The sequence below is a fragment of the Artemia franciscana genome, chromosome 10 (assembly GCF_032884065.1).
Source record: "Artemia franciscana chromosome 10, ASM3288406v1, whole genome shotgun sequence".
In the NCBI taxonomy this organism is placed as follows: Eukaryota; Metazoa; Arthropoda; class Branchiopoda; order Anostraca; family Artemiidae; genus Artemia; species Artemia franciscana.
The window spans coordinates 37,457,864-37,482,878 of NC_088872.1; the positions used below are offsets into that span (position 1 = coordinate 37,457,864).

General features: G+C 34.5%; 1 protein-coding gene across 1 annotated transcript in view; it reads left to right on the forward strand.

The window, feature by feature from the left end:
* The window catches only part of LOC136032158 (probable phosphorylase b kinase regulatory subunit alpha), a gene marked incomplete in the record, with an annotated part of 128,621 nt that overhangs the window by 61,761 nt on the left and 41,845 nt on the right, over positions 1-25,015 (forward strand). Inside the window, 5 exon segments of the mRNA XM_065712341.1 lie at positions 10,031-10,135; positions 12,038-12,228; positions 12,526-12,615; positions 15,360-15,501; positions 20,761-20,816. Of these exon segments, the coding sequence (XP_065568413.1) occupies positions 10,031-10,135; positions 12,038-12,228; positions 12,526-12,615; positions 15,360-15,501; positions 20,761-20,816 (584 nt within the window).

Genomic DNA, 25,015 nt, shown 5'->3' on the forward strand with positions numbered 1-25,015 from the left:
TAAGATGAGAACAAAATAGTTATAATAAAAAGAGAAAAAAACTGGAAGAAATTATAGTTCCAAAAACAAATATTGAAAGGCTAAACTAAATATGAAAACGCTATGATGACAGACAGAGAGAACGTCATTTAGGTTACTTTTGTTGGTGTTCTTTTCTCTGTTGTTAATTTTTTCCTAAATTTGTGTTAACATGAATTTTCTCTCGAAAATAGTTTTCTTAATTCACTCTTTGTGTTGTATCGGTGTTGGTACTACATTGTAACTAGGCTAAGTATCAAAACAAACTAGACCTACGTTGCCTGGGAAACGTGAAGTGTTGCGGCAACCTTTGTCCGGCTTCGCCGATTAAAGTGTTGCGAGAGCAACACTTTGGTTTTGTTTCTTCGCTATCGGTTAAATGCTGAAGTTGTCAAAACTATCAAAGCATTCAAAACGGCATATTCAAAGCAAAACACAATCAGTATCATATGATAGAATTCTTCAGTGTTGAAAAAAACAACAGCAAAAGAATATCGGAAGAAGGGACTAAATTGTTTTTGCACCCAGTTGAACTTTATCCTTTTCAATCGTAGAAATCGTGACGGATGGCAACTTGGAACATTATCTTATATAATCTAGTTGGTATTATAAAGCTATCCGTAACTTTTCAGGATCAAATACCATAGATGTGCACCAATTTGCACAAATTTGTAGCCCTTCATGAGTCTCTTCTAGCAACCGATTCTTACTTACAAATCCCTCTCCCGTGATATACATTAAGTTTACCAGAAACAAATAATGGGTATACCAACTAGCAAAAGCTGCAAACCCCTCGTCGCTGAAGATCATTGTAGCGTAACAGCTGTTTATTACTTACAACTCCCCTACATGTCTTACAATCGGGAAGCAAGTTGTTCTTACCATCAATTACACCGAAACAGATAATAGGTACACCAATCAGCAAAAGTTGCAAACCCCTCATTGCCAAAGATATTATAAGCTAATAGTCGACTGTTGCTTGAAAGTCCCCTACATATCTCACAATTGGTATCGGCCTATTTTTGGTTTAAGTGTGTACCTTACCACTGAAGTTGTCAACCACTTGAAACTTTCAAACTGATGTATCTCATGAAGGAATTTTTGTACCAAAAAACGGATGACATATACTTGATCAGCTCATCAAGGTCTATCGATTGCAGTTGAAAAAAAATTCTATCTGTCTTAGTTCAAAAGTTGACTTTTTTGCCGGAGGCCAACTTTCTAACACCACCACTTAAAAAGGAGCAAAGGATAAGCTCTAATTTCATTAGCAATGAGAGAACTTTTAAAGTTTAAGAGGCATATCTGATATCATTTCTCTATTGCAATCCCAAGTAGAAAAAAAAGAATGGTAAAGTCAGCTCAAATCACGAACAGAAATGGGTAGAAACAATAGATGGCAGCACTTTCGGACCCGTGGGAAAATCGCACTTTTTGTTTCTGTAAATTTTTCTATTTATCACTCAAAGAAGATATATTGGCTGTGGGGCCGGGGAACTGCCGCATATATTTAACACTTATAGATTTTAGTCCATCTTCAATTTGAAATTGGTGCCTGCCTGCTTGCCTGCTAGAACGGAGCTTTCCACTCGAAAGCAGAAACATGATTTGATGAAACGAAAGCTTGGCTGCACAACTTCAGATACTCCTTTCTGACATAGGCTATACAACTCCACTTCACTTCGCACACCATAGGTTCTGGCTCGAGGACAAGCAAAAACCATCCTTTTTGGCCTCATGCAAGAGTTCTACGGATCTTTCCAAAATATAATGTCATATTCATCAATCCGGCCTGAGGTCCACACTTTCCGTAAAAACTGCACAGGTTAGACCCTTACCAGTTTCCAGGAATAAGCTGAGATAGACGGCATAGAAAAAAAAAACAAAAATAAAACCGGGACAAAACCAAAGTGTTGCTCTCGCAACACAATAATGTGAAGCCTACGGCTGGACTGTTGTACAAAGCAATCTCTCGCGTTTCCAAGAAGACCGAGATGTTGCCAATTGGTAATTAAGCTACTGAATGCGGTACACAATTCAATATTTGACTGTTAAAACATCCATTTGCCTCATCAACCTATCAATACCCGTGACATTTCTAGATTGCAATTTATGCTTTGCAAAAAGGTTTTTTTTTTCAGTATAAAAAATGATTTTTTTTGCTTTATCCATGGACTTTATCTCCAGTCATAATAGGAACTTCAGATTCATAATAATAAAAGAGATTAATAGTAACTAATCTGTGGCTGAACAGGATTATGGTTTCTTAAGATTTATGTTTAATATGGTCAGTTTAAACAAAAGAAAGTTTTTCTTGGTAGGAATTTTTCACGTCAGTTTAATTTTAATTTAATTTAAAATGTGGAAATACTTGTGATTTATCAATTATTCGACTATTTGAAGTTTATCCTGCTGGGAGTTGTCCTCAAAAAGAGCTATAACCCTGTCTGGTATCTTTTACCATTACATACAAGACTGCTTTATAGGTCCGTGACACATATGATTGCATAATATATCCTCGGGTTTGAAATACACTTGACTTTTTTTTTGCAAGTCTAGTTTAATCTATATAAATGAGGAAAACTATTAAAATTTAGTCGGTTTGCTTTTATAGGAGCGTATGTTTCCCCTCATCCTCGTGGCCTGGCGCGTTAAGGCCAAACAATTGTTTTTTAGCATATTCGTGGTGCCTTTTTTTTTTCTCCTCTGCTAATTTTGTTTCATTGTGATATTAATTTTAAAAACTTTTCCCGCAAAACAAGTTTTTCAAAGAAAAATAAAGAGCTTCATTACGTCAAAATGGAGCAGAAGTAAAGTCTAATAATCTTCGAAGCGTAAAACTACCACAAATCGCAATCAAGGAATAAATGAAACTCCAAACAAACAGAAATTGCAATAAATTGCTGAGTCAAATTCAAAATGAGCAAAAATTAACATGAGTAGGGATGATAACAGCCATGCCTTCTTAAAACCAGAACATAATTTGCGCTTTACTGAAAAGAAAAAAACAACAAACAAATGATCGTGGATTGTGAGTTTAATTGACATGTACTAATATTTATTCCTTAAAGTTTTCATATTTTTTTTGTTTATGAAAGTAAAAAAGTGAAAACATTTAAAACATATTTTGTTTTCAGTAAAGCGCAAATTGTGTTCAGGTCTTAAGAAGGCATGAAGGTCATCAGTTCTATTTATGTTAATTTTTGCTCTTTTTTTTAGTTTTAGTTTACTCGTTTTTATGGCACTTGGTATTAACCAAGTGACATATAGCAATCGCAAATTCTGTCGGTCAGTCTATAGGTCTCGGTTTTGCTACTTTAGGCATTTCCAGGTAAGCTAGGACGATGAAATTTGGCAGGCGTGTCAGGGACCGGACCAGATTAAATTAGAAATAGTCGTTTTCCCGATTTGACCATCTTGGTAAATTCGAAAAAGTAGAAAAATTGAAGTATTTTAACTTATGAACGGTTGATCAGATCTTAATGAAATTGATGTTTGGAAGAATATCGTGTCTCAGAACTCTTTAAAATTTTAAATCCCGACTGGATCTGGTGACATTGGGGGGGGGGAGTTAGGAGGGGGAAACCTATAATCCTGGAAAACACTTAGAGTGGAGAGATCGGGATGAAACGTGGTGGGAAAATCAAGCACAAGTCCTAGATATATGATTGACATAACCGGAACGGATACGCTCTCTTTGGGGTAGTTGGAGGGGGGGGGGAGGTTAATTCTGAAAAATTAGAAAAAAGGAGGTATTTTTAACTTACGAACGAGTGATCGGATCTCAATGAAATTTGATATTTAGAAGGATATCGTATCTCAGAGCTCTTGTTTTAAATCCCGACCGGATCTGGTGACATTGGGGGGGAGTTTGGAGGGGGAAACCTAAAATCGTGGAAAACACTTGGAGTGGAGGGGTCGGGATGAAACTTGGTGGGAAAAATAAGCACAAGTCCTAGATACATGATTGACATAACCGGAACGGATCCGCTCTCTTTGGGGTAGTTTGGGGGGGGGGGGTAATTCTGAAAAATTAGAAAAAATGTGGTATTTTTAACTTACGAACGGGTGATCGGATCTCAATGAAATTTGATATTTAAAAGGATATCGTGTCTCAAAGCTCTTATTTTAAATCCCGACCGGATCTGGTGACATTGGGGGGAGTTTGGGGTGGGGAACCTAAAATCATGGGAAACGCTTAGATTGGAGGGATCGGGATGAAACTTGGTGGGAAAATAAGTCAAGTCTTAGATACGTGATTTATATAATTGGAACGGATCAGATCTTCATGAAACTTCATATTTAGAAGGAAATCGTAACTCAGATCTCTTGTTTTAAATCTCAACCGGATCCAGCGTCATTGGGGGGGGGGAGTTGGGGGGGGGGCGGAAATCTTAGAAAATACTTAAAGCGGAGAGATCAGGATGAAACTGGATGGGAAGAATAAATACCTGTCTAAGGTACGTGACTGATATAACCAGTCAGGATCTGCTGTCTTTGGTGGAGTTGGGGGGGGGGTAATTTTGAAAATTGAGGTATTTGTAACTTACGAAAGGATGACCGGACCTTAATGAAATTTGATATTTAGAAGGATCTTGTGCTTTAAAGCTCTATTTTTAGATTCCGACCAGATCCTGTGACATTGGGGGGAATTGGAGGGGGAAACCAGAATTCTTGGAAAACGCGAAAATTGGGGTATTTTTTTCTTACGAATAGGTGATCGGATCTTAATGAAATTTGATATTTAGAAGGAATTCATGTCTCAGAGCTCTTATTTCAAATCCCGACCTGATCTTTTAACATTGGGGGGAGTTGGAGGGGAAATCTTGGAAAACACATGGAGTGGAGGAATCGGGATGAAGCTTGGTGGATAGAATAAGCAAATGTCCTTGATTCGTGATTGACGTAACCGTACTGGATTCGCTCTCTTTGGGGGGAGAGGTTCAGTGCTTTGGCGAGTTTGGTGCTTCTGGACGTGCTATGACGATGAAAATTGGTAGGCGTGTCAGGGAGCTGCACAAATTGACTTGATAAAGTCGTTTTCCCCAAATTCGACCAACTGGGGGGCTAAAGGGAGGGGAAAAATTAGAAAAAATTAGGCATTTATTACTTTCGAGTGGGTGATCGGATCTTAATGAATTTTGATATTTAGAAGGACATCGTGACTTAGAGCTCTTATTTTAAATCCTGACCGGTATTTTCCTTTTAAATCAATCTATCGGTTCTTAGAATTTTGTTAGAGATCATACCATATGAGCTCTTGGCTCTTAGCTCTTCTTGCCTCGTCACAAGTGCCATATTAGCTCTTAGCTCTTGTTATAGATGTTTTTTAAATTTATTTCTTTTTGTTATTATTGACATAGTCTTTTTCATATTTTTAATTTTTATATCTTCTCGATTTTTCTCTAAGAATACATAGTTTAGGTTGCTAATTATATGTTGGAAAACTTTTTCAACAATTCTTAATCCTGACATAAACACTATATTTAGATCTAATTTTATTAACTCCTGAAGTTGACCTGAAAAATAAAACTTGGTATCACTCCCAAAAGATTCTATCTATGCTCTTTGACAACCTGGATACACTTACTTTCTTTTTATTTATTTTAATTGTTGGAGTAGAAGTTTTAATAGTAGTAATCGATTTGACTTACTTTAAAGCAACATTTAGTTTTGAACCATAATGGTCAATTGCATAATTGTGGGGGTTGGCCATGCCTAATATCCCTAAAGACATAGTTGCTGGGTCATTCTACTATGCTAAACAAAATGTCGGTCTCAAAATTTTTACTTGATTCACTTGAAAAATGAATGGGCTTGAAAGAAGGGCTGTCTGTCCTCCAATCTCATTTTACTCTTGAAAAGGGCACCAGAACTTTAAATTTTGTATTGAATTAGCTCCTTTAACAGTTTCAGTAATATTTATAGCTATTATAGACTGGCGTTGCCTATGATATTGCCTATATGCCGTTTTGAAAACCTGCATGCATACAGTTTTTTCGTTTTATTGAAACTCCTCCTAAACGTGCCCTAAAAGTTACACCTTAATTCCCCTAGCGTCATTAGTTACAGTAACTGTAGTGGTAGTATTAAAAGTATACACATAGTGCCTTCTGGTTCGTTCAAAATCCCCCACAACTTACCCTTACCCTTAAAGGTCTATCTTAATAATATAAGTTGCTCCTCAGATATTGCTTTGTCACTTTTTTGAAAGTCCACAACCTCATAGATTGTTTTAATTTTGTTCAATATCCACCTAAGTATTCCTTAAAAGCTTCACCTTAGTACCCTTCGCTTGCGCAGTAGTAATAGTTGTAGCAGCATTAGTAGCAATATACGCATAGCACTTTTGGTTTCTTCAACATCCCCTTCAACACACGCTGAAAGTTTCAGCATTTTTGATCCGTCCGCTAAAGAACTATTGTGGGCATAGCGTGTTTCGAATTAGTTCCATATAGTTTCTATATATCCCAATTTTTTTGCCTTAAATACCCTTAGTTTTAACAGCAGTATTAGTAGTAGTAGCAGTTGAATTAATACTAGTAACCTAAGCCTTAGTGGTAGTAGTAGCAATTGAAGTTGTAATAATAATAACAGTAGTAGTAATATAAGTAGAGGCAGTAGCATTAGGATGCAAAATATCTTATTTTGGTTAGTTCAACATCCATTACAACAAGCACTGTTAGTTTCAAATTCACACACTAAATTGTTCCTAAGATACTGATCTTACAACTTTTTGACATCCTGCATACAGACGGCGTGTTGTGATTCTGTTCACCTTCCCCCTTTAAAATCCCTTAATAATTGCACTTTCATACCCTTAAGCATAGTTGTAATAGCAGTCACAGGATAAGTATTGATATTACTAGCAACAGTATTGAATAGCGGTAATATTACCAGCAGCAGTAGTAGTAAAATATAGCCTTTTGGTCAGTAGAACATTTTTCTCATCAAGTTTCAACATAATACAATTTGCCATTGCTGAGAGGTCTTTTTAATTACCTTTATGTTCACATACTTCTTGAAATTTTCATCCCAAGGCTCTTAGCATTATAAGTAGTTGCAATAGAAGCAGTAGTAGCAGTAGTAGTTTTAGTAAATGTAGCAGTAACAGTAGAATTAGCAGTAATGTGCACATATTGCCTTTTGGTGAAGTGATCTTCCCCTTTAAGTATACTCTGAAAGTTCCAACTTAATGCCCAAATCAGTTCTTGAAATACGCTATTTTGACAATTTACATCCACATAGCGTCTTTTGATTTAGTTCAAATTTCCCCTTAATACTGTGAATGGAGTAGTGTGTAGTAGTAGTGGTGGTAGTTGTAGTAGCATTGGTAGCTTGCAAATATTGCCTTTTTTATCATTTCCCTTATAATTTCCTGAATTTTCCAAATTAACATTTGTAAAATTGGAAATTCAGCTGTTCTTATGTTACACCCTCTTGACAATCCGTATGCACATAACGTGTTCCGATTTAGTTCAACAACTCCCCTCAACATTCTCTGGAAGGCTCACCCGAATGCCCATCGTCATTTGTAAAGTAAAGGTCAAACATGCATATCTTTCTCAATAACATATACTATATGTAAACAATGAACGAATTGCCTAACTTACAGCCCTTGTCCTGAGGACTGTGGTGAGGTTGACACCCCCAGAGATATGATTTCCAGACCTTTCAACAATACTGAACAAAATAGGTCTCTTAAGATTTTGATCGGACGTGTTTGGGGAATGATCGGCTTGAGGGAGGGGCTTATTGCTCTCCATTCACTCTGGACTCTTAAAAAGGGCACTAAAACTTCCAACTTCCAATCAAATGAGCTCCATCAGATCCAAAAAATATACGACTACCTGTTCCATAAAAACCTTATATGCCCGGGGCATAACTTACAACCTTTGCCTAATGACTCTGGGGGATGGTGTCCACCCTAAAGATATTGTTACGAGATTCTGGACTATTGGTAATAAAATGGCTATACCACATTTTCAGTTGAATATGTTTCGGGACGACGTTGTCAGGAGAGGTGAGGGGGGGCTGGTTGCTCTCCATAATGTTTGACTCTTAAAAAGGAACTAGAACTACACATTTCCAATCAAATGAGCTTCTTCTAAAGTTCCAAGACCACCCCTTCCATAAAAATCTTATATGCTCCTGGGGCATAACTTATAACCCTTATCCCCATACTCTGAGGTATTCTGTCAAACCCAAAGGCCTTATTATATAATCTTTGGACTATTTTTGAACAAATAGATATCTCAAAATTTCTATCGGATGCATTTAGGGAAAATACAACGTGATTTCCATGTGATTTCCAATCCAATGAGCCCCCCTCCGGAGTTTAAAGGACCACTCTTTCCATAAAAATACTAAATGCCCTTTGGGCATAACTTACTACGCTTGTGCTGAGGATTGTGGGGGGGGGGTGTTGTCATCCTCAAAGCCAAAATTTCCAGACCTTTCAACTACGCTGAAAAAAATGGCTATCTTCAAAATTTGATAAAATGTGTTTTGGGAGTTAATGGGTGTGGGGAAGGCGGACTTGTTGCCCTCCAATCACTTTTGACGCTGAAAAGGGCACTAGTCCTTTCAATTTCCGATGGAATGAACCTTTTTAGAAGTTTCTACGACAACAAACGGCCATCTCAAAATGTCTATCAGACGCATTTCGGGAAAATAGGAGGTATGGGTGGGGAAGGTATCTCCCCCCCCCCCCGATCACTTTGTATCTTAAAAAGGACACTAAAACTCCTGGTTGCCAATCCATTGAGCCCCCTCCGAAGTTCATACGCCCACCCTTTATATAAAAACCTTGTATGCCCCCCAGAGCATAACTTACAACCCTTGCCCTAAGGGCTGTGGGGGGCTGTCATCTTCAAAAGCATGATTTCCGGAACTTTTAACTACGCTGAACAAAATGGTTATCTCAAAATTTTGATTTGATGTCTTTGGAGAAACAGTGAGTGTAGGAGGGATGTTGGTTGCCGTCCAATCACTTTTGACTATTAAAAAGGGCGTTATCTCTTTCAATTTCCTATCAAATGAGCCATATTCGAAGTTTCTGCGACATCAAGTGGGCATCGCAAAACTTCTATCAGATGCATTTCGGGAAAATACGAGTTGTGGGGGAGGGGGGAGGTCATCAGCCTTCCGATCACTTTGAATCTTAAAAAGGGTGCTAAAACTCCTGATTACCAATCTGATGAGCACCCTCCGAAGTTCATATGCCCACTCTTTCTATAAAAAAAACTTTTTATGCCCCCAGGGCATAACTTAAACCGTTGCCCTCATGGCTGTGAGGGGGGCTATCATTTTCAAAGACAAAGGATTGGAAGTGTTTGGGTCAAGGGCGGGCTTGGGAGGGGGGTTGGTTGCCCCCCAATCACTTTCGACTATTAAAAAGGGCACTAGCCCTTTCGTTTTCCAATCGAATGAGCCTTTCGAAGTTTCTAAGACAACTCCTTCGATACGAAGTGCCGTTGTCTCAAAAAAGAAATAAAAAAATATACAATGTGCCCACATCACTCTTTACTTAGGTAGCGCTAATGCGCTGCCTATTAAAATTGGAACTTTTCTTCGCAATTTAGAAATAGACGAGAGCAAGCATACCAATTAGTTTCTCAGCATTTACTGTACATTCTCATGTTTCATAGAAATTAGAAGCAGGTATGGTATAAAGATTTCCTCTCAGTAGGGTCCTAATTAGGGGAGAGGGGAGTCATTTTTTGAACAGAAAATATTTATTCAATACATGTGTATATTCAATTCAGTGGCTTAGTATCTGAATATAGTCAAACGAAAACAGAATATATGTTCCAAAGTATATGTTTTTAAGATCAATGGGAGTCCCCCCCACTGATCTCTGGTTAAGTCTAAGTTTCAATTAATGTTTGAGAGTCTTAGACACTTAAGGTTACTATTTCCGCTATCGTTATTAAGTTACAATATAGTTGGAATGTGTTCAAGGTTCAAAGCTAAGAATGTAGTTAATGCAATCAAATTTTGTTTATCCTAGGTGGTGTTGAATATGGTAAGCCTATATTGGTAAGAGACCTTTTGAAAGAATTGTATGAGAAAGCTTGTCAACAGAGGTCATGGAGCATTGTCAGACATAGTGCAGGTATGTTATAACATTCTGCATATTTTACAGAAAGCAAAAAAGTAAAATTGATTCTTTTCTTACTTAGCTTCTAATTAATTGGGTAGGTTATTTTCATGAACCTTGTGTAATTTCTTTAAATTTTAAATTTTCAGTTGTTTAACAAAACAATAAGTTTTATTTTGATTCTGTTCAGGAACCTTAGGCAATTTTTTTTAGTTCTAAAATTCAATGGTTTATGAAATACAACAAATTTTAATACTGATACTTTTCATATGTATTATGTAATTTTTGTATTTTCAACGGTTCAACTATGTATAAAAAAAACAATAAATTTTAATATTGGCACTGCTTATGAGCCTTATGTAATTTATTTTGATTTTAAAGGTTCCGTTGTGTATCAAAAACAATAAATATCAATGTTCTTGATGAACCTTAGATATTGTTTGTAGATGCTGTACATGAACCTTATGTGAATTTCTTTTAATTTCAAATATTCAGTTGTTTAAGAGAAACAACAAGTTCCATGTTGATTCTGTTCAGGATGCTTACGCGTTTCTTTTTTTTAGTTCTAAAAAATAGTTCTAATATTGGCGCTGTAATTTATTTAAAGGTTCCGTTTTGCATGAAAAACAATAAATATCAATGCTCTTCATGAAACTTCGATGTTTTTGGTAGATGTTGTTCATGGACCTTATATGAATTTCTTTTAATGTTAATTAATATTCAGTTGTTTAAGAAAAACGATGCTTTATGTTGATTCTGTTCAGGAAGCTTACGCAATGAATTTTAATTCTAAAAATTCATTCGTTCATGAAAAACAACAAATTTTAAGACTGATACTTTTCAAAGGCCTTATGTAATTTTTTGTGTTTATAACGGTTCAATTATGTATAAAAACAATAAATTCTAGCATAGGTGCTGATTATGAGCCTTATGTAAATAATTTTGATTTGAAAGGTTCAGTTGTGTCTGAAAAATAACATATTTTTATTGGTAGATGCTATTCATAAACCTTATGTAATTTCTTTTTATTTAAAGGTTCAGTTGTTTATGAAAAATAATAAATATCAATGCTCTTCGTGAACTTTAGATGTGGTCGGTGGATGTTATTCATGAACCTTATGTAATTTCTTTCTATTTAAAGGTTAAGTTGTGTATGAAAAAAGAAAATTAAATTTTAATTTTTTGATTGAAAAAAGTTTTATTTAAGGTTCTTAGCTGTTGCTGTAGTTTTTTGTTATTCCTAAGCTAGAGTTGTAGAAGACGACATTGGCGAACAGAGCTCTTTTTTGTCTGACCCAGAAAATAGGGTGTTTGCCCATTAATTGGTCAATATTTTACTTAGCTTCAATGTAGATGATTTCGCACAAATAACTGTAATACAGTATTACAATTGTGTTATTATAAGGGTAGAAGAATTAAAAGTGTTTATTAGAGTTTTTAAATTAATCAAAAAGATATATGCTTAAGGAAGTGTGAGTAGTCCATGTTCTCAAGTTTCTGTTGGTAAAGAAAATTTTCTTGGTTTACGATTACAAACAACTAGAATTTCGAATTACTGCTATATCTAAAACTAAAATATAAAAAAAGAAGAGATATCACAAAAATTGTCGTTTTTACTTTTTTGTGAAAAAAAAATGCGAAACATTGGCCTGTATAAAATTTCTTTTCTATTTGTTCTTACACGTCAACAACCATACTATTTTGTTCCTAAAAACTCATGCAGATATTTTGTATATATATATTACAATCTTGCATCTAGACGAAGCCAAAACAGGTTTTAAAAAGGGGATTTTTTTTGTGATTGTCACTTATTAGTCATAAAAATGTATGATAAAAAACTTCCAAAGGACAAATTATTTTTATAGAATATTCTAAATGCTACAAAAGATAGTAAAATTTGATGACTCCCATTTTTAGGTGTACTGCGAAAACCTGTTGAGGATTTAACAAAAGCTGTGACAGATCTTCTTGTACACCAAAAACAGCTGACCGTTGGAATGCCTCCTACCAATGAGAAAACCATCACAGCCCCTCTGCCCTCTTTTGAGCTCAGGAAACTTATTCACGATGCATACGGGGAAGACGAAAGTACGGCAATGCTTACTCAGGTAATAAATTCAGAAAATAATCTTTTTCTTTAAGACTTTCCATTAGCTTACATTTATTTCTTTTTAATTAAGGGCAATGTTCCTCTCTTTGCTTTTCATTTTATCGTTGTGTTAATTTTTCATTCTTCTGTTATGTTTTTTTTATTGTCACTTTTCCATTGTTATTATGCTTTGCTTTTTGATCAAATGAGTACATTGTTCTTGTCTTTTTTGACTCATCTTGTTTTTGACGTAACTTGTTGATTCCTCTATTATGTCTTTTTCTGTTTTTTGCTATGTTATTTTCTTTCTTTTCAGGAGTTGATTCTCTACCTGGCAATGTTTATAAGAACTGAACCAGAGTTGTTCTCTGAAATGCTCCGGTTGCGCATAGGGCTTATAATTCAGGTAAGTGAAGTATTCATTACTTTGTCTGGTCTACAGCAAAGACGACAAACATAAATGATTAACTCCTATTGCCTTTTAAGAAAGTTGACATTTTCGTTGTTTTCAAACAGTTCGTGGTAACGGACTGTAGTAAGGAGCGACCCGGCTCAATAGTAAGCGAAACTCTAAAAAATGGAATTTTGATGCTAAAAGATACATCAAAAGAATCGAATTTTTCATGCTGATTTTAAATATATATATTTCATCAAATTTAGTCTTTTTATCAAAAGTTACGAGCCTGAGAAAGTTTGCCTTATTTTGGAAAATAGGGGGAAACACTCCCTAAAAGTCATAGAATCTTAACGAAAATCACACCATCGCATTCAGCGTATCAGAGAACCCCATTGCAAAAATGGGGGAAGAATATGGGATGAATATGTCATGGGGGAAGATAAATTCAATGGAAATGGCGCGGGATTTTCTAGCATTACTATAAAAAAAAACAATGAAAAAATAAACATGAAAAAGTTTTTTTTCAATTGAAAGTAAGGAGTAGCATTAAAACTTAAAACGAACAGAGATTATTACGCATATGAGGGGTTCTAATACCTCGCCCTTTATGCTAAAGTATTTTTAGTAATTTCAACTATTTATTCTACGGCCTTTCTGATTCAGGGATCATTCTTAAAGAATTGGGACAAAACTTAAGACTTAGTGCAAACAGCGAGGTATTATCGAGGGGACAAACCCCCTCATATATATAATAAAGATATAAGAATATAAAAGTTTGTTACGTAAGTTAATTCTTAAATTACGTATATTTTTTACTAATAAAAACGTTCGTTAAAAATTAAAAGTTCAAGTTGCCTTTTTAAGTAACTGAAAAATTGGAGGGCAACTTGGCCTCCTTCCCGACCCCTTATTTCTCAAAATCGTCTGATCAAAACTAAGAGAAATCCATTTAGCAAAAAAAAAAAAATATGCAAATTTCATTTTAATAATTTATGTGCGGAGAGCCAAAATCAAACATGCATTAATTCAAAAACGTTCAGAAATTAAATAAAAAAACTAGTTTTTTAACTGAAAGTAAGGAGCAACATTAAAACTTAAAACGAACAGAAATTACTCCGTATATGAAATGGGTTGTCACCTCTGCAATCCCTCACTCTTTGTGCTAAAGTTTGACTCTTTGCCACAATTCTACTTTTTAAAACAATTAAAAACTTTAGCGTAAAGAGTGAGGGATTGCGGAGGGGACAACCCATTTCATATAAGGAGTAATTTCTGTTCGTTTTAAGTTTTAATGTCGCTCCTTACTTTCAGTTTAAAATCTAGTTTTTTTTTATATTTAATCTTATTGTAGGACGGTCTGGTTTAAGGGAGACCTTGTATTTACACTTAGTCTATCTGAAGAAAGTTGCAATGCTTATATCTCAAACAGTTTGCTTTAAGTTACTCCACATTCTGAAACTTCAACACGGTGCTATGTGCTATTAGAATAAAACTTGATAGCAATTGGTTTGAATAGGACGGAACTAAGCATAGAAATCGAATCCATAGAAAAATAAGGGTTTCCGTTGGCTATAGTTTCGAACTTTAATTGGAGACAATATAGACTAGCGTAAAATACCAGGCAAGTAATTGCTTGCAAGGAGAATAGATAAAGGGATATTTAACCCACCCCTGACGCCTAAAGAAAAACTGAACGACATCTAGAAAATTTAGAATAATATTTCAAATATCCTGAGAATTTGAGTAGTATGTCAAAGTTCAAATTTTATCCCGCTGTCTAAATCTATAATGAAAAAAAAGTTCAAATAGTTTTTAGACGATTTTTGGATGGATGATGATAGTCTACCAAAGGTTATGAATATTAGCAATCTAGGTGGAACCAGATGAAAACTAGTACATCATCGAATGATTTGGGAAGTTGTTTCATAGTAAGATGGAAAAAAACGGAACTTCATGGGAGAGAGCAGAAAGTTTCGAAAATTCAGTTGGGCGGGAGAGGAATATTAGCAATTGTGGTGGCGTCAGGGGGACTTTATGCTGCTGGGACTTTTTAGCAGGGACTACTAGTCTTTTAGCCGCCACACTGTAAATAAAAAGGTTCAAAAGGGAACAGAAATAGAACAATGCTTTGTTAGTAGCTTCAACATGGACAAGTGCAATCTGTAAATATCTATTTTTTTTTTTTTTTTTTTTTTTTTTTTTTTTTTTTTTTTTTTTTTTTTTTTTTTTTTTTTTTAGTTTTGGTTGATGGAAGAGATGAATGGCATGGAGAGATACCCCATATTTGGTGATTTTGTTGTTCATTGTTGTGATTTTTTGCTATTGGGAGTTGTCTTGCGATTGTTTTATACTAGAGCTTAACTCCAGCCAAGTCAAATTTTACATTCGCGTAAATGTTTCTTTTTATCTTTGATTTTTAGGCACCTTGGTATGGTATATGAGCATGACAATGATAGTCCTTGATGAAACAGTTAAACTATAAATATTTTAATCTGTACCGGAATAATCAGAGAGGATGGTTCACTATAAAAAAATTCGTAGTTAAAAGAAATTTACAGCATTTACCCATAAGTGGGTATATCTTTGTTACAAAAATATGAAAATATGATAAATAGGGAAAAGGCACTAGTTTCTTTGAAGTGAAGCATAACATTTTCAAGTGTCAAATAGAGAAGACGAAATTTCAAATTATCTAGAGAAAGTGTTCTGGATGTGTTTAATGATCAAATGATTGGTTAAATGATGAATTTTAGGTCATGGCTTCCGAATTGGCAAGATCTTTGAATTGTCAGAGCGAAGATGTATCTGAATTGCTTCTAAACCTCTCACCATATGAGATGAAAAAATTACTTTACCATATATTAAGTGGAAAAGAGTTCACTATGGCTAGCTCTGGTGAGACTTTTTTTTCTGGTATATATACCTTACTGTGTATAGTTTTTGGGCCAATTATTGTGTTACATCATTTATTTATCAAAAAAATTAGTTTGTTATCATTTATAGCAGCGTAATTAGAAATTGAAATTTATAGTTGTGAAATTCAGAATGGGATGGGAGGACCGTGGTAATCGTCTATCAATAGGGTATTACGTTATCTTTCTCTCTCTTCCCTCTTTGGTTTTTTGTTTCGCATTTTTGCCAATAATGATACAAAAACTATTAGCTTTTGTAAACAAAAGAATATTATATTTACTAATTTTTGCTAATTTTTGTCTACCATTTTTTTTGTTTGATTATATTATATTTTATTAATTTTTAACATTTGTCTTGCTATCAAGGATGTTTCTAGTTTGTTTTGTTTTACTTTTGCATAAAAAGCATATTCGGCTCTATTAGAGCTTATGGTAGTTTTTAATAATAAATATTATTTTAGCTTAGGACTCAGTCCTCAGATTCTAGTTTTAATTGCCACAGTCCGCAAAATCCTAAAGAAATGCCGTAGAATACATATATGGAATCTGTTATGTTTCTATAAACGAGTTGCTGCGGCTAGCTCTGGCAAGGTTTTCTGGAGAGGGGGGGAGTGTGAACTTTTGTCCTGCATTTCCATCAGCAATGTTTTTCTGGTATTTATCGTCGTTACTTTTGACTTTATTTGTTTATAAAACGGAATGGTTGATTCCCAGTTCACCAATATACAGCTGAGATTCAGTGTTGTGCGTTCAACAACGACGTTTCTTTGCTAGTTAGTGAAGCACTCTTAGAATGACTTGTGTCAACGGTGATGACTTGGATTTTGTTTAAATCTACTCATATCAGTGTTGCAAAGATGTCATTTATTCAATTTTGAACTGGTCAACCAGTTGTAATAAAACACAATCGAAACTAAAGAGTGTAATTTTAGTAATGAGTCTTGAATTTTTTTTTCAAGACTTTGAAATCGATCGAGTCGAAATCTTATAGCAACAAAGATCTAAGAAGTGTTCGAAGCTTAGCCAAAACTTTCTAGCCGTAGATTAGCAAAAAAATTAGCCAAAAACAAGTTCAACGAGTTAGAAGACTGGCTTAATAGAATATTCTGCCGAAAATTCAAATTATTTATTATCTTTAATGCTGTTGCAGAAAATAATTCAATAGATTCCTTTTTTTGTAAGTACTATTAAATGAAGACTAATCGTCATTCATAGCTTTAATCAATGCAAGGTTACAAAATAAGCACAAATTAAATTTTTATAGCATACTCTGTGCCAGGTTGTAGCTATCGCCGCATTTAAGATGGGACTGTTTGATGGAATCTTTTTCTGTTTCGTTCAATCTTTTAAAGAGATCGGCTATTCAGATTGTTAATTCATTCATTAATTTATGCCTATTTGCTGTAAAGGAGATTTGAAATCTCATTGAAAATCTAGCCCTTTCACGATTTACTTAAGGGGGTCTGTATGTTCCAGGATAACCCAAAGTAAAAGTGAGTGACCGAGAGGGGTGGCAAGAATATGTGAATCATAAAAATAATTAGCTTCGGATTGAGTTTCTCAATTCCAAAGTGATAACTGCAGATCTTTAATTTGACGAAGGCTAAATATATCAATTTCATCATTTTTTTCTTTAATTTTTGTTTGTTTTAAGCTTGATTTGCGTATTCAATAAAAAAAATAAAACTTAAAGTTTTACTCATTTTAAGATTTATTTATTCATTTCTATCATTACCTGTTGTACGTTTGTTTGCTATGATTGTTCTATTAATTTCTGTTTGTTTCGGGTTTCATTTATTCTTTGGTCATAATTTCTGGTCGTTTTGAGTTTGAATTATTATAGTTTTTATTTCTGTTAATCTAATTTCTGTTGAACATACGGCCTTTACTTTTCTTTGGAAAACTTCTTTTTTAGAAAGTTTTCTTTTTAATTAACTAAAAACAAAAAGAGAATTTCTGTTTCTGAAAGGCTTTAAAGTCGTGTAGGGTGATGGAGGAAAATACAAAAAATTGTTATAGCTTTATTTTTGTAGCATCTGGAGATTTTAAAATGAATAGGGAATGTATTGAAGTAAACAATAAGACCACATCTTAATTATGATTCTATTAACGAATGATAAAAATTTTAATATTTTGAAAAAAAAGATACACATATTATTCGATGTAAACTACCTAAATTTTGGGCTAGTTTTATATGCAGCTGGTCAGAATGACCACGGAGAGAGAAAAGTACACCAAGAATAATTCCCAAATATATCTTAATCTTAACCTGTATAAAAATATCTATGAATATCTATAAATTTTTATGAACAGATCTTTATCTCTTAACCCTTCCGATTGTAGTTCCAGAAATAACTATCTTTTCAATTCCAATTTTTACTGTCTCGTGCTTAGATCTCCCAAAAACCATAATTTCCTTCTTAATTGAAATTGGGACGAACAGTTACGAGAAAACCGCTTTATAACTAAATTCATTTCAGTCATAAAATATTCCATAAAAAAAGTAGCGGTTTTAACTTCAACGGATACCTCTGTGTCATCCGCAAACATAACTCCTATGCTATTCATATTGCATAAACAGTTAGGCAGATGATTTACATACATTAAAAATATTAGCTTGGGTTTTCACGATTTAGTAAATATGATTTTATTAAATCCATTACTTTTCCACGAAATCGTGAATTATTCATTTTTTCAAAAGAAATAGAATGATTTAGAATTTAAAGTCTTTTTTGTATCACAAAATGTGCATGATACACGGTATCATAAAATCAATCATTATTAACGAGCTACAATTGCTTGTTCCGTTGAATGACCTGATTTAAATTCAAACTGCATTTTGCCTAAAAAATGTATCTGAATAAGTTAAAATTATTTATTGTAAAATCAAATTTTCTGAAATATGTAACAATAGATAAAGCATTGCGATGGCCTGTAATTAACATTAGTTTTATTACCTTTTTCGTACACTGGGTAATTTTGACGTTGTTCCATTTAATATGAAAAAACCATGTTACTAAAAATAAGTTTAAAATATGGACAAATGGTGCATGAATTACACATGCAAGGTTTTTAAAAAGGATGGGTGAAACTCCATCTAAACTTAGTGAATTGCTTCGCTTTAAATTTATTCAAGTCTTTTGGACTTCTTTATAGCTAACCGAGGCCAAGAACATACTATTATAATCTGATCGAGGCAAATAAACTTTATATGAACGGGAATGAGATGGAGTAAGGTCAGGAGTAAGATTAGAAACATTGCAACATTGCAAACCTGTAATTGAACTTCTTATATTACGCCAATATATCAGTTGCACTAACATTCAAATAACGATACGGCTAATGTCTTTAAAGTAATGGAAATATAATGTTCTAATGTCATGCGTATTACTAATGTTTAAAAATGGGCCTATACCTAATAGAAAAAGAATGTAATGGCCACAGAAATTTGAATAGAGTCTTGCCAAGGCCTTACAAGAGTGCCGGTCAAGATTTGTAACAATTGTAGCATAAAATCCTTTAAGTTTATTCTTAGTATTTAAAAATGCAGTAGAACGGATAGTTGATATTGAAGAGCAAATAATAATCCCAAGCCAACGCAGCATAGGAACTAGATCAACTGAAAAGGAACCACAATTCGGATCACCACTTTGATGTTTAGTTTTAAAAACTAAATTTTCACGCATCTTAACGATAAGTATAAGGTTTTTTTTCCAAACAGCTTAAAATAAACTGGGTCTACTTAGCTAGGATAAATTTTGAACGACTAATAAGTAGTAGATCATCTGCGTATGTAATATATGATAAATTTGTTAGAGTCGTGAAACACGACGAAAAAGTATAAGATAGCATGGGATGTAATATAAACATTAAAAACGTATGGTGTTTTCCATTAAATTCGAGATATTACCGAAAAAAGCATCTCGTGGCCGGAATCGAAGATATGAATTTTCATACCAAAAACGAAGGGCAAATCCAACAAATGAACTTACTCCAAGCTGGATAAGAGAATACCATAGTTTGCTATCACAAACCAAGTGAAAAGATTCTGAATCATCTAACATGTACAAATGTCCTTCAGATCCATCTTTTTGTGCTTGAATAAATAAACAAGTAAGAACTAGATTTACGTTTATTTATCTTGTTTATCTTTTATCTAGATAGATTACGTTTATCTAGATTGTTTATCTTTTCCAAAGATTGTCAGTGGCAACTAAAAACACTCTTTATAAATAATTGTCTAGAATCAAAATCGATTCTTCAATTCGGTTTAACCAAGGACAGGAAAATAAAGCTTTAATAAAAAACGAGCAGCCTGTTCTGCGGAATCTCAGTTTAGATGATGTATTCAGAAAACCTTTTTAACCCAACGTGAACCTTGCACAATTTATCCTTAAGGGATACCACCTTTCATTTAAGATAAATAGTATTACATTAGCATTTGCATTACATTCGCATTTAGTTTCCTCATATCAAAGAAACCTCATATCAAAGAAAATAAATAATGACTGAACAAATAAATCCGGAAAAAGATTGTGCTTATAAAAGAAATGTGATATACTAATTTGTTTGCAACCAATTATCTGGAATCAGAATGTAGAATAGAACTCAGGTTAATATTTTGATTCGGTTTAAAAAAGAACATAAATATAAATGAAGAATGAGTAGTCTAATCCGCAGAATTTCATTTTAGACAGTTTTTCAGGGAAGAATAAAGTGAACAAAAGCCATGTGTAATTTCTTCTTCATAAGATTAATGTTGGATTTATGTTAAATATAGTACACTTTTCTGTGTGATTTCTCTTCTTTCTTGTTGAGACTTTAATTGATTATATAATGTCAACTTCGTATCCTGTTTTAACTCAAATTTAGAAGTCTGAAAATGGGAAGTCGAAGTACTAGAAAAGTCTATCGTTAGCTGTTGAACAGATTAAAGCTGAAGAATCTGTGATCATCGAATATAAGTCCTTAACCAATGAAAGTGCTTTCCTTCGATAATTAGATAAAAAAGTCGATAAGTCGATAAATTTTTTTCTTTTCATTTGATTAAATTGATTATATAGTAATTTGATAAAACTAATTATACCAGCCAAGATCGAGGTGCATGAAAATCCTAATGCTGCTGTCAAATATAAGCAATTGAAAATCGTATCCCTCATTTTCAGTTAAATTGAACGTAAGAACATTTGGATTGATTGTGGTGTACTTTGTTTCTTAATTTGTGTTTTTATTTTCTTTGTAGCTCATAGTGGCAACTTTTCAATTGTCAGCTGTAAATCGCTAAAGATTAGTACAAAGGTAAGATATATTTGATCTATTTCTTACTTTGAAAAAAAGATGATTTGAATCAATAAATTAAGCAATTTACCCCCCCCCCCTCTCTCATGTTTAGTTTAATTTCTTTTATCGTTGAAAGTTTCGAAACAACTTTTAACGTAATTAATTTAAAAAAGGAAAAAGGAAGTTTTAAAAAGAAATGTAAAGAGCTTTATCAAACAGTTCGTGGTAACGAACTGTAGTAAGGAGCGACCCGGCTCAATAGTAACCAAAACTCTAAAAAAAGGAATTTTGATACCAATAGCTACATCCAAAAAATCGCATTTTAATGCTGATTTCAAATATATATCTTTCATCAAGATAAGTCTGACCTATCAGAAGTTACGAGCCACGGATGCGTGTTTATTTGTTTTTGTTTTGTTTTTTCCCAGGGGTGATCGTGTCGACCCAGTCGTCCTAGAATGTCGCGGGAGGGCTCATTCTAACGGAAATGAAAAGTTCTAGTGCCCTTTTTAAGTGACCAAAAAAATTGGAGGGCACCTAGGCCCCCTCCCACGCTTATTTTTTCCCAAAAGTCACCGGATCAAAATTCTCAGATAGCCTTTTTATTCAGCATAGTTGAAAAACCTAATAACTATGTCTTTGGGGACGACTTACTCCCCCACAGTCCCCGGGGGATGGGCTGCAAGTTACAAACTTTGACCATTGTCAAACAGTTCGTGGTAACGAACTGTAGTAAGGAGCGACCCGGCTCAATGGTAACCAAATCTTTTAAAAATGATTTTTGTTTTGGTACCAATAGCTACATCAAAAGAATCGCATTTTAATGCTGATTTTAAATATGTAAGTTTCATCAAATTTAGTCTTACCCATCAAAAGTTACGAGCCTGAGAAAATTTGCGTTTTTTTAGAAAATAGGGGGAAACACCCCCTAAAAGTCATAGATCTTAACGAAAATCACACCATCAGATTCAGCGTATCAGAGAACCCTATTGTAGAAGTTTCAAGCTCCTATCTACAAAAATGTGGAATTTTATATTTTTTGCCAGAAGGCAGATCACGGATGCGTGTTTATTTGTTTGTTGTTTTTTTTTTCCAGGGGTGATCGTATCGACCCAGTTGTCCTAGAATGTTGCGAGAGGGCTCATTCTAATGGAAATGAAAAGTTCTAGTGCCCTTTTTAAGTGACCAAAAAATTTGGAGGGCACCTAGGCCCCCTCCCATGCTAATTATTTTCCCAAAGTCAACGGATCAAAATTCTGAGATAGCCATTTTATTCAGCGTAGTCGAAAAACCTTATAACTATGTCTTTGGGGACAACTTACTCCCCCACAGTCCCCGTGGGAGGGGTTACAAGTTCAAAACTTTGACCAGTGCTTGCATATAGTAATGGTTATTGGGAAGTGTACAGGCGTTTTCAGGAGGATTTTTTGGTTGGAGGCAGGGGTTGAGAAGAGGGGGATATGCTGGGGGAACTTTCCATCGAGAAATTTGTCATGGGGGAAGAAAATTTCCTTGAAGGGAGCGCAGGATTTACTAGTATTACTTAAATAAAAAACAGTGAAGAATTAAATATGAAAAAGTTTTTTTTCAGCTGGAAGTAAGAAGCAGCATTAAAACTTAAAACGAACAGAAATTATTACCCATATGAGGGGCTCACCTCCTCCTAATACCTCGCTCTTTACGCTAAAGTATTTTTAGTAATTTCAACTATTTATTCTGCGGCTTTTGTGATTCAGGGGTCATTCTTAATGAATTGGGACAAAATTTAAGCTTTAGTGTAAAGAGCGAGGTACTGACGAGGGGGCGAACCCCCTCATATATGTAATAAAAACATGAGAATACAAAAGTTCTTTACGTAAGCTAATTTATAAGTTTCGTATATCTTTTACTTATAAAAACATTCGTAAAAAATTCAAAGTTCTAGTTGCCTTTTTAATTAACCGTAAATCGGAGGGCAACTAGGCTTCCTCCCCCGCAAAATCATTCGATCAAAATTATGAGAAAGCCATTTAGCCAAAAAAAATAAATATACAAATTTTGTTTTAATTATTACTCTGCGGAGAGCCAAAATCAAAACATGCATTGATTCAAAAAAGTTCAGAAATTAAATAAAAAAAACAAGTTTTTTAAATGAAAGTAAGGAGCGACATTAAAACTTAAAACGAACAGAAATTACTCCGTATATGAAAGGGGCTTTTCCTTCTCAACGCCCCGCTCTTTACGCTAAAGTTTTTTACTGTTTTAAAATGTAGAGTTAAGAGAAAGAGTCAAACTTTAGCGCAAGGAGCGGGGTGTCGAGGAGGAAAAGCCCCTTTCATATACGGAGTAATTTCTGTTCGTTTTAAGTTTTAATGTCGCTCCTTACTTTCCTTTAAAAAACTTGTTTTTTTTTTATTTAATTAAACTTAGGACGAACAGAAATAAAATTGAAAAGTTGTGCTTATAAAAAAAATGTGATATACTGATTTGTTTGCAACCAATTATCTGGAATCAGACTGTAGAATAGAACTCAGGTTAATTTTTTGATTCGGTTTAAAAAAGAACATAAATATAAATGAAGAATGAGTAGTCTATTCCGCAGAATTTCATTTTAGACAGTTTTTCAGGGAAGAATAAAGTGAACAAAAGTCATGTGTAATTTCGTCTTCATAAGATTAATGTTGGATTTATGTTAAATATAGTACACTTTAAATTCGTTAAATATAGAAGATGATTATGAGCTAACAGCCGTTTCTTGCCCAAAGTGAACCGATTCTTACTTATAAGTCCCTCTCCCGTGATAGGCATCAAGTTCACCGGAAACAAATAAATGGGTACACCAACTAGCATAGTTGCAAACCCCTCATTGCTGAAGTTGACTGTAGCCTAACAGCAGATTATTACTTACAAGTCCCCTACATGTCTTACCACTGGAACCAAATTGGTTTTACCATCAAATACACTGGAAACAAATAATAGATTCACCATTGGACTTATGCAAAGCGGACTCTAGAGAGGAAATTATATCCGCCACAGGAACTCGTTTTGGTAGATATGAGAATTTTGGACCTTTTTCCAGTTAGCCCCAGGAAATCGAAACACTGGGATTTCTCCAGGGAGAAATTGGTTGGGAGTTATCCGGGGTGGATTTCTGGGGGAAATACACCTAGACCTTTTCCTGAAATACTGCTGATACGCCCGTTTGACCACCAGTATGCACATAGTGTGTTTTGATTTAATTCCTGTCAACACATCCTTAAAGTAGTCGCAGTCTCAAGTAGTTTTAATTATTTGTAGTCGCAAGTAGTTGCAGCCGTGGTAGTAGCAGCAGTATTGGCCTTGAAAGTTTCCTGTTAATTGACTTAGCTCTTTTCAAGATGTTTTTTTTCAAAATTCCTCCTCAATTTTTCCTGAAAGTTCCACCTTAATTTCCTAAGACCGGATTAATCATGCCCCCTTTCCAAATAACCAACCCTATGTGTAATCAATGGACAATTTGCATAACTTACAGCCCTTGCACCAGGAGCTTGGGGGGTGGGTGAGGTCATCCCCGGAGGCATTGTTATTTGACTAGAATATTTTAGCAGACTGGATGTCTTTGGGGACAGGACAGATAAAAATGGCGTAGGAGGGGGGCTGATTTTCTTTCGGTGGCTTTTGACTCTTAAAAATGGCTATGACCACCCCTTCCATTTGAAGCGGCTTTGAAAAAAGAATTGAGGTCTTATATCTTTTTATTTTATGGAAACCTAGAGCATTGTCTCTGATCGGGAAGAAGAGGAAAGAGCCTTTAGAATAAAGGAAAAGAATAGGAAAGAGTTATTAGGACAATAGCCTTGCCTCTAATAGGAAATGGTGTTGGATCAGAAAAAAGAGTACATTATTGGAATGGTCTTGGCCAGAAATCCTACTGCCCTATAGGAAACTTACAGTCCCTTGACTGTAACAATTGGCTTGGACAACCAAAAAATTACTTTTTTTGCCTGGGAAGCATTTTTTTTTCCTCTGCTACTAGTGAGGTACTGAAACATCATAGAGAGCTGTTAAATGGCTAATTTTAAAGGAAATTGCTGGATCTACTCGTTTTTTTTAATTTTACAAAATAAAATATTTAAAATTGTACCAATTTTTTTTTACAAAAAAGCTGGATTTTCGTATACAAGATGATGGATGACGTCATCGGTCACCTCCATGTTGAAGATGTGGTTATAAGGTGTTTTGGCAGGTGGCACCGTTCC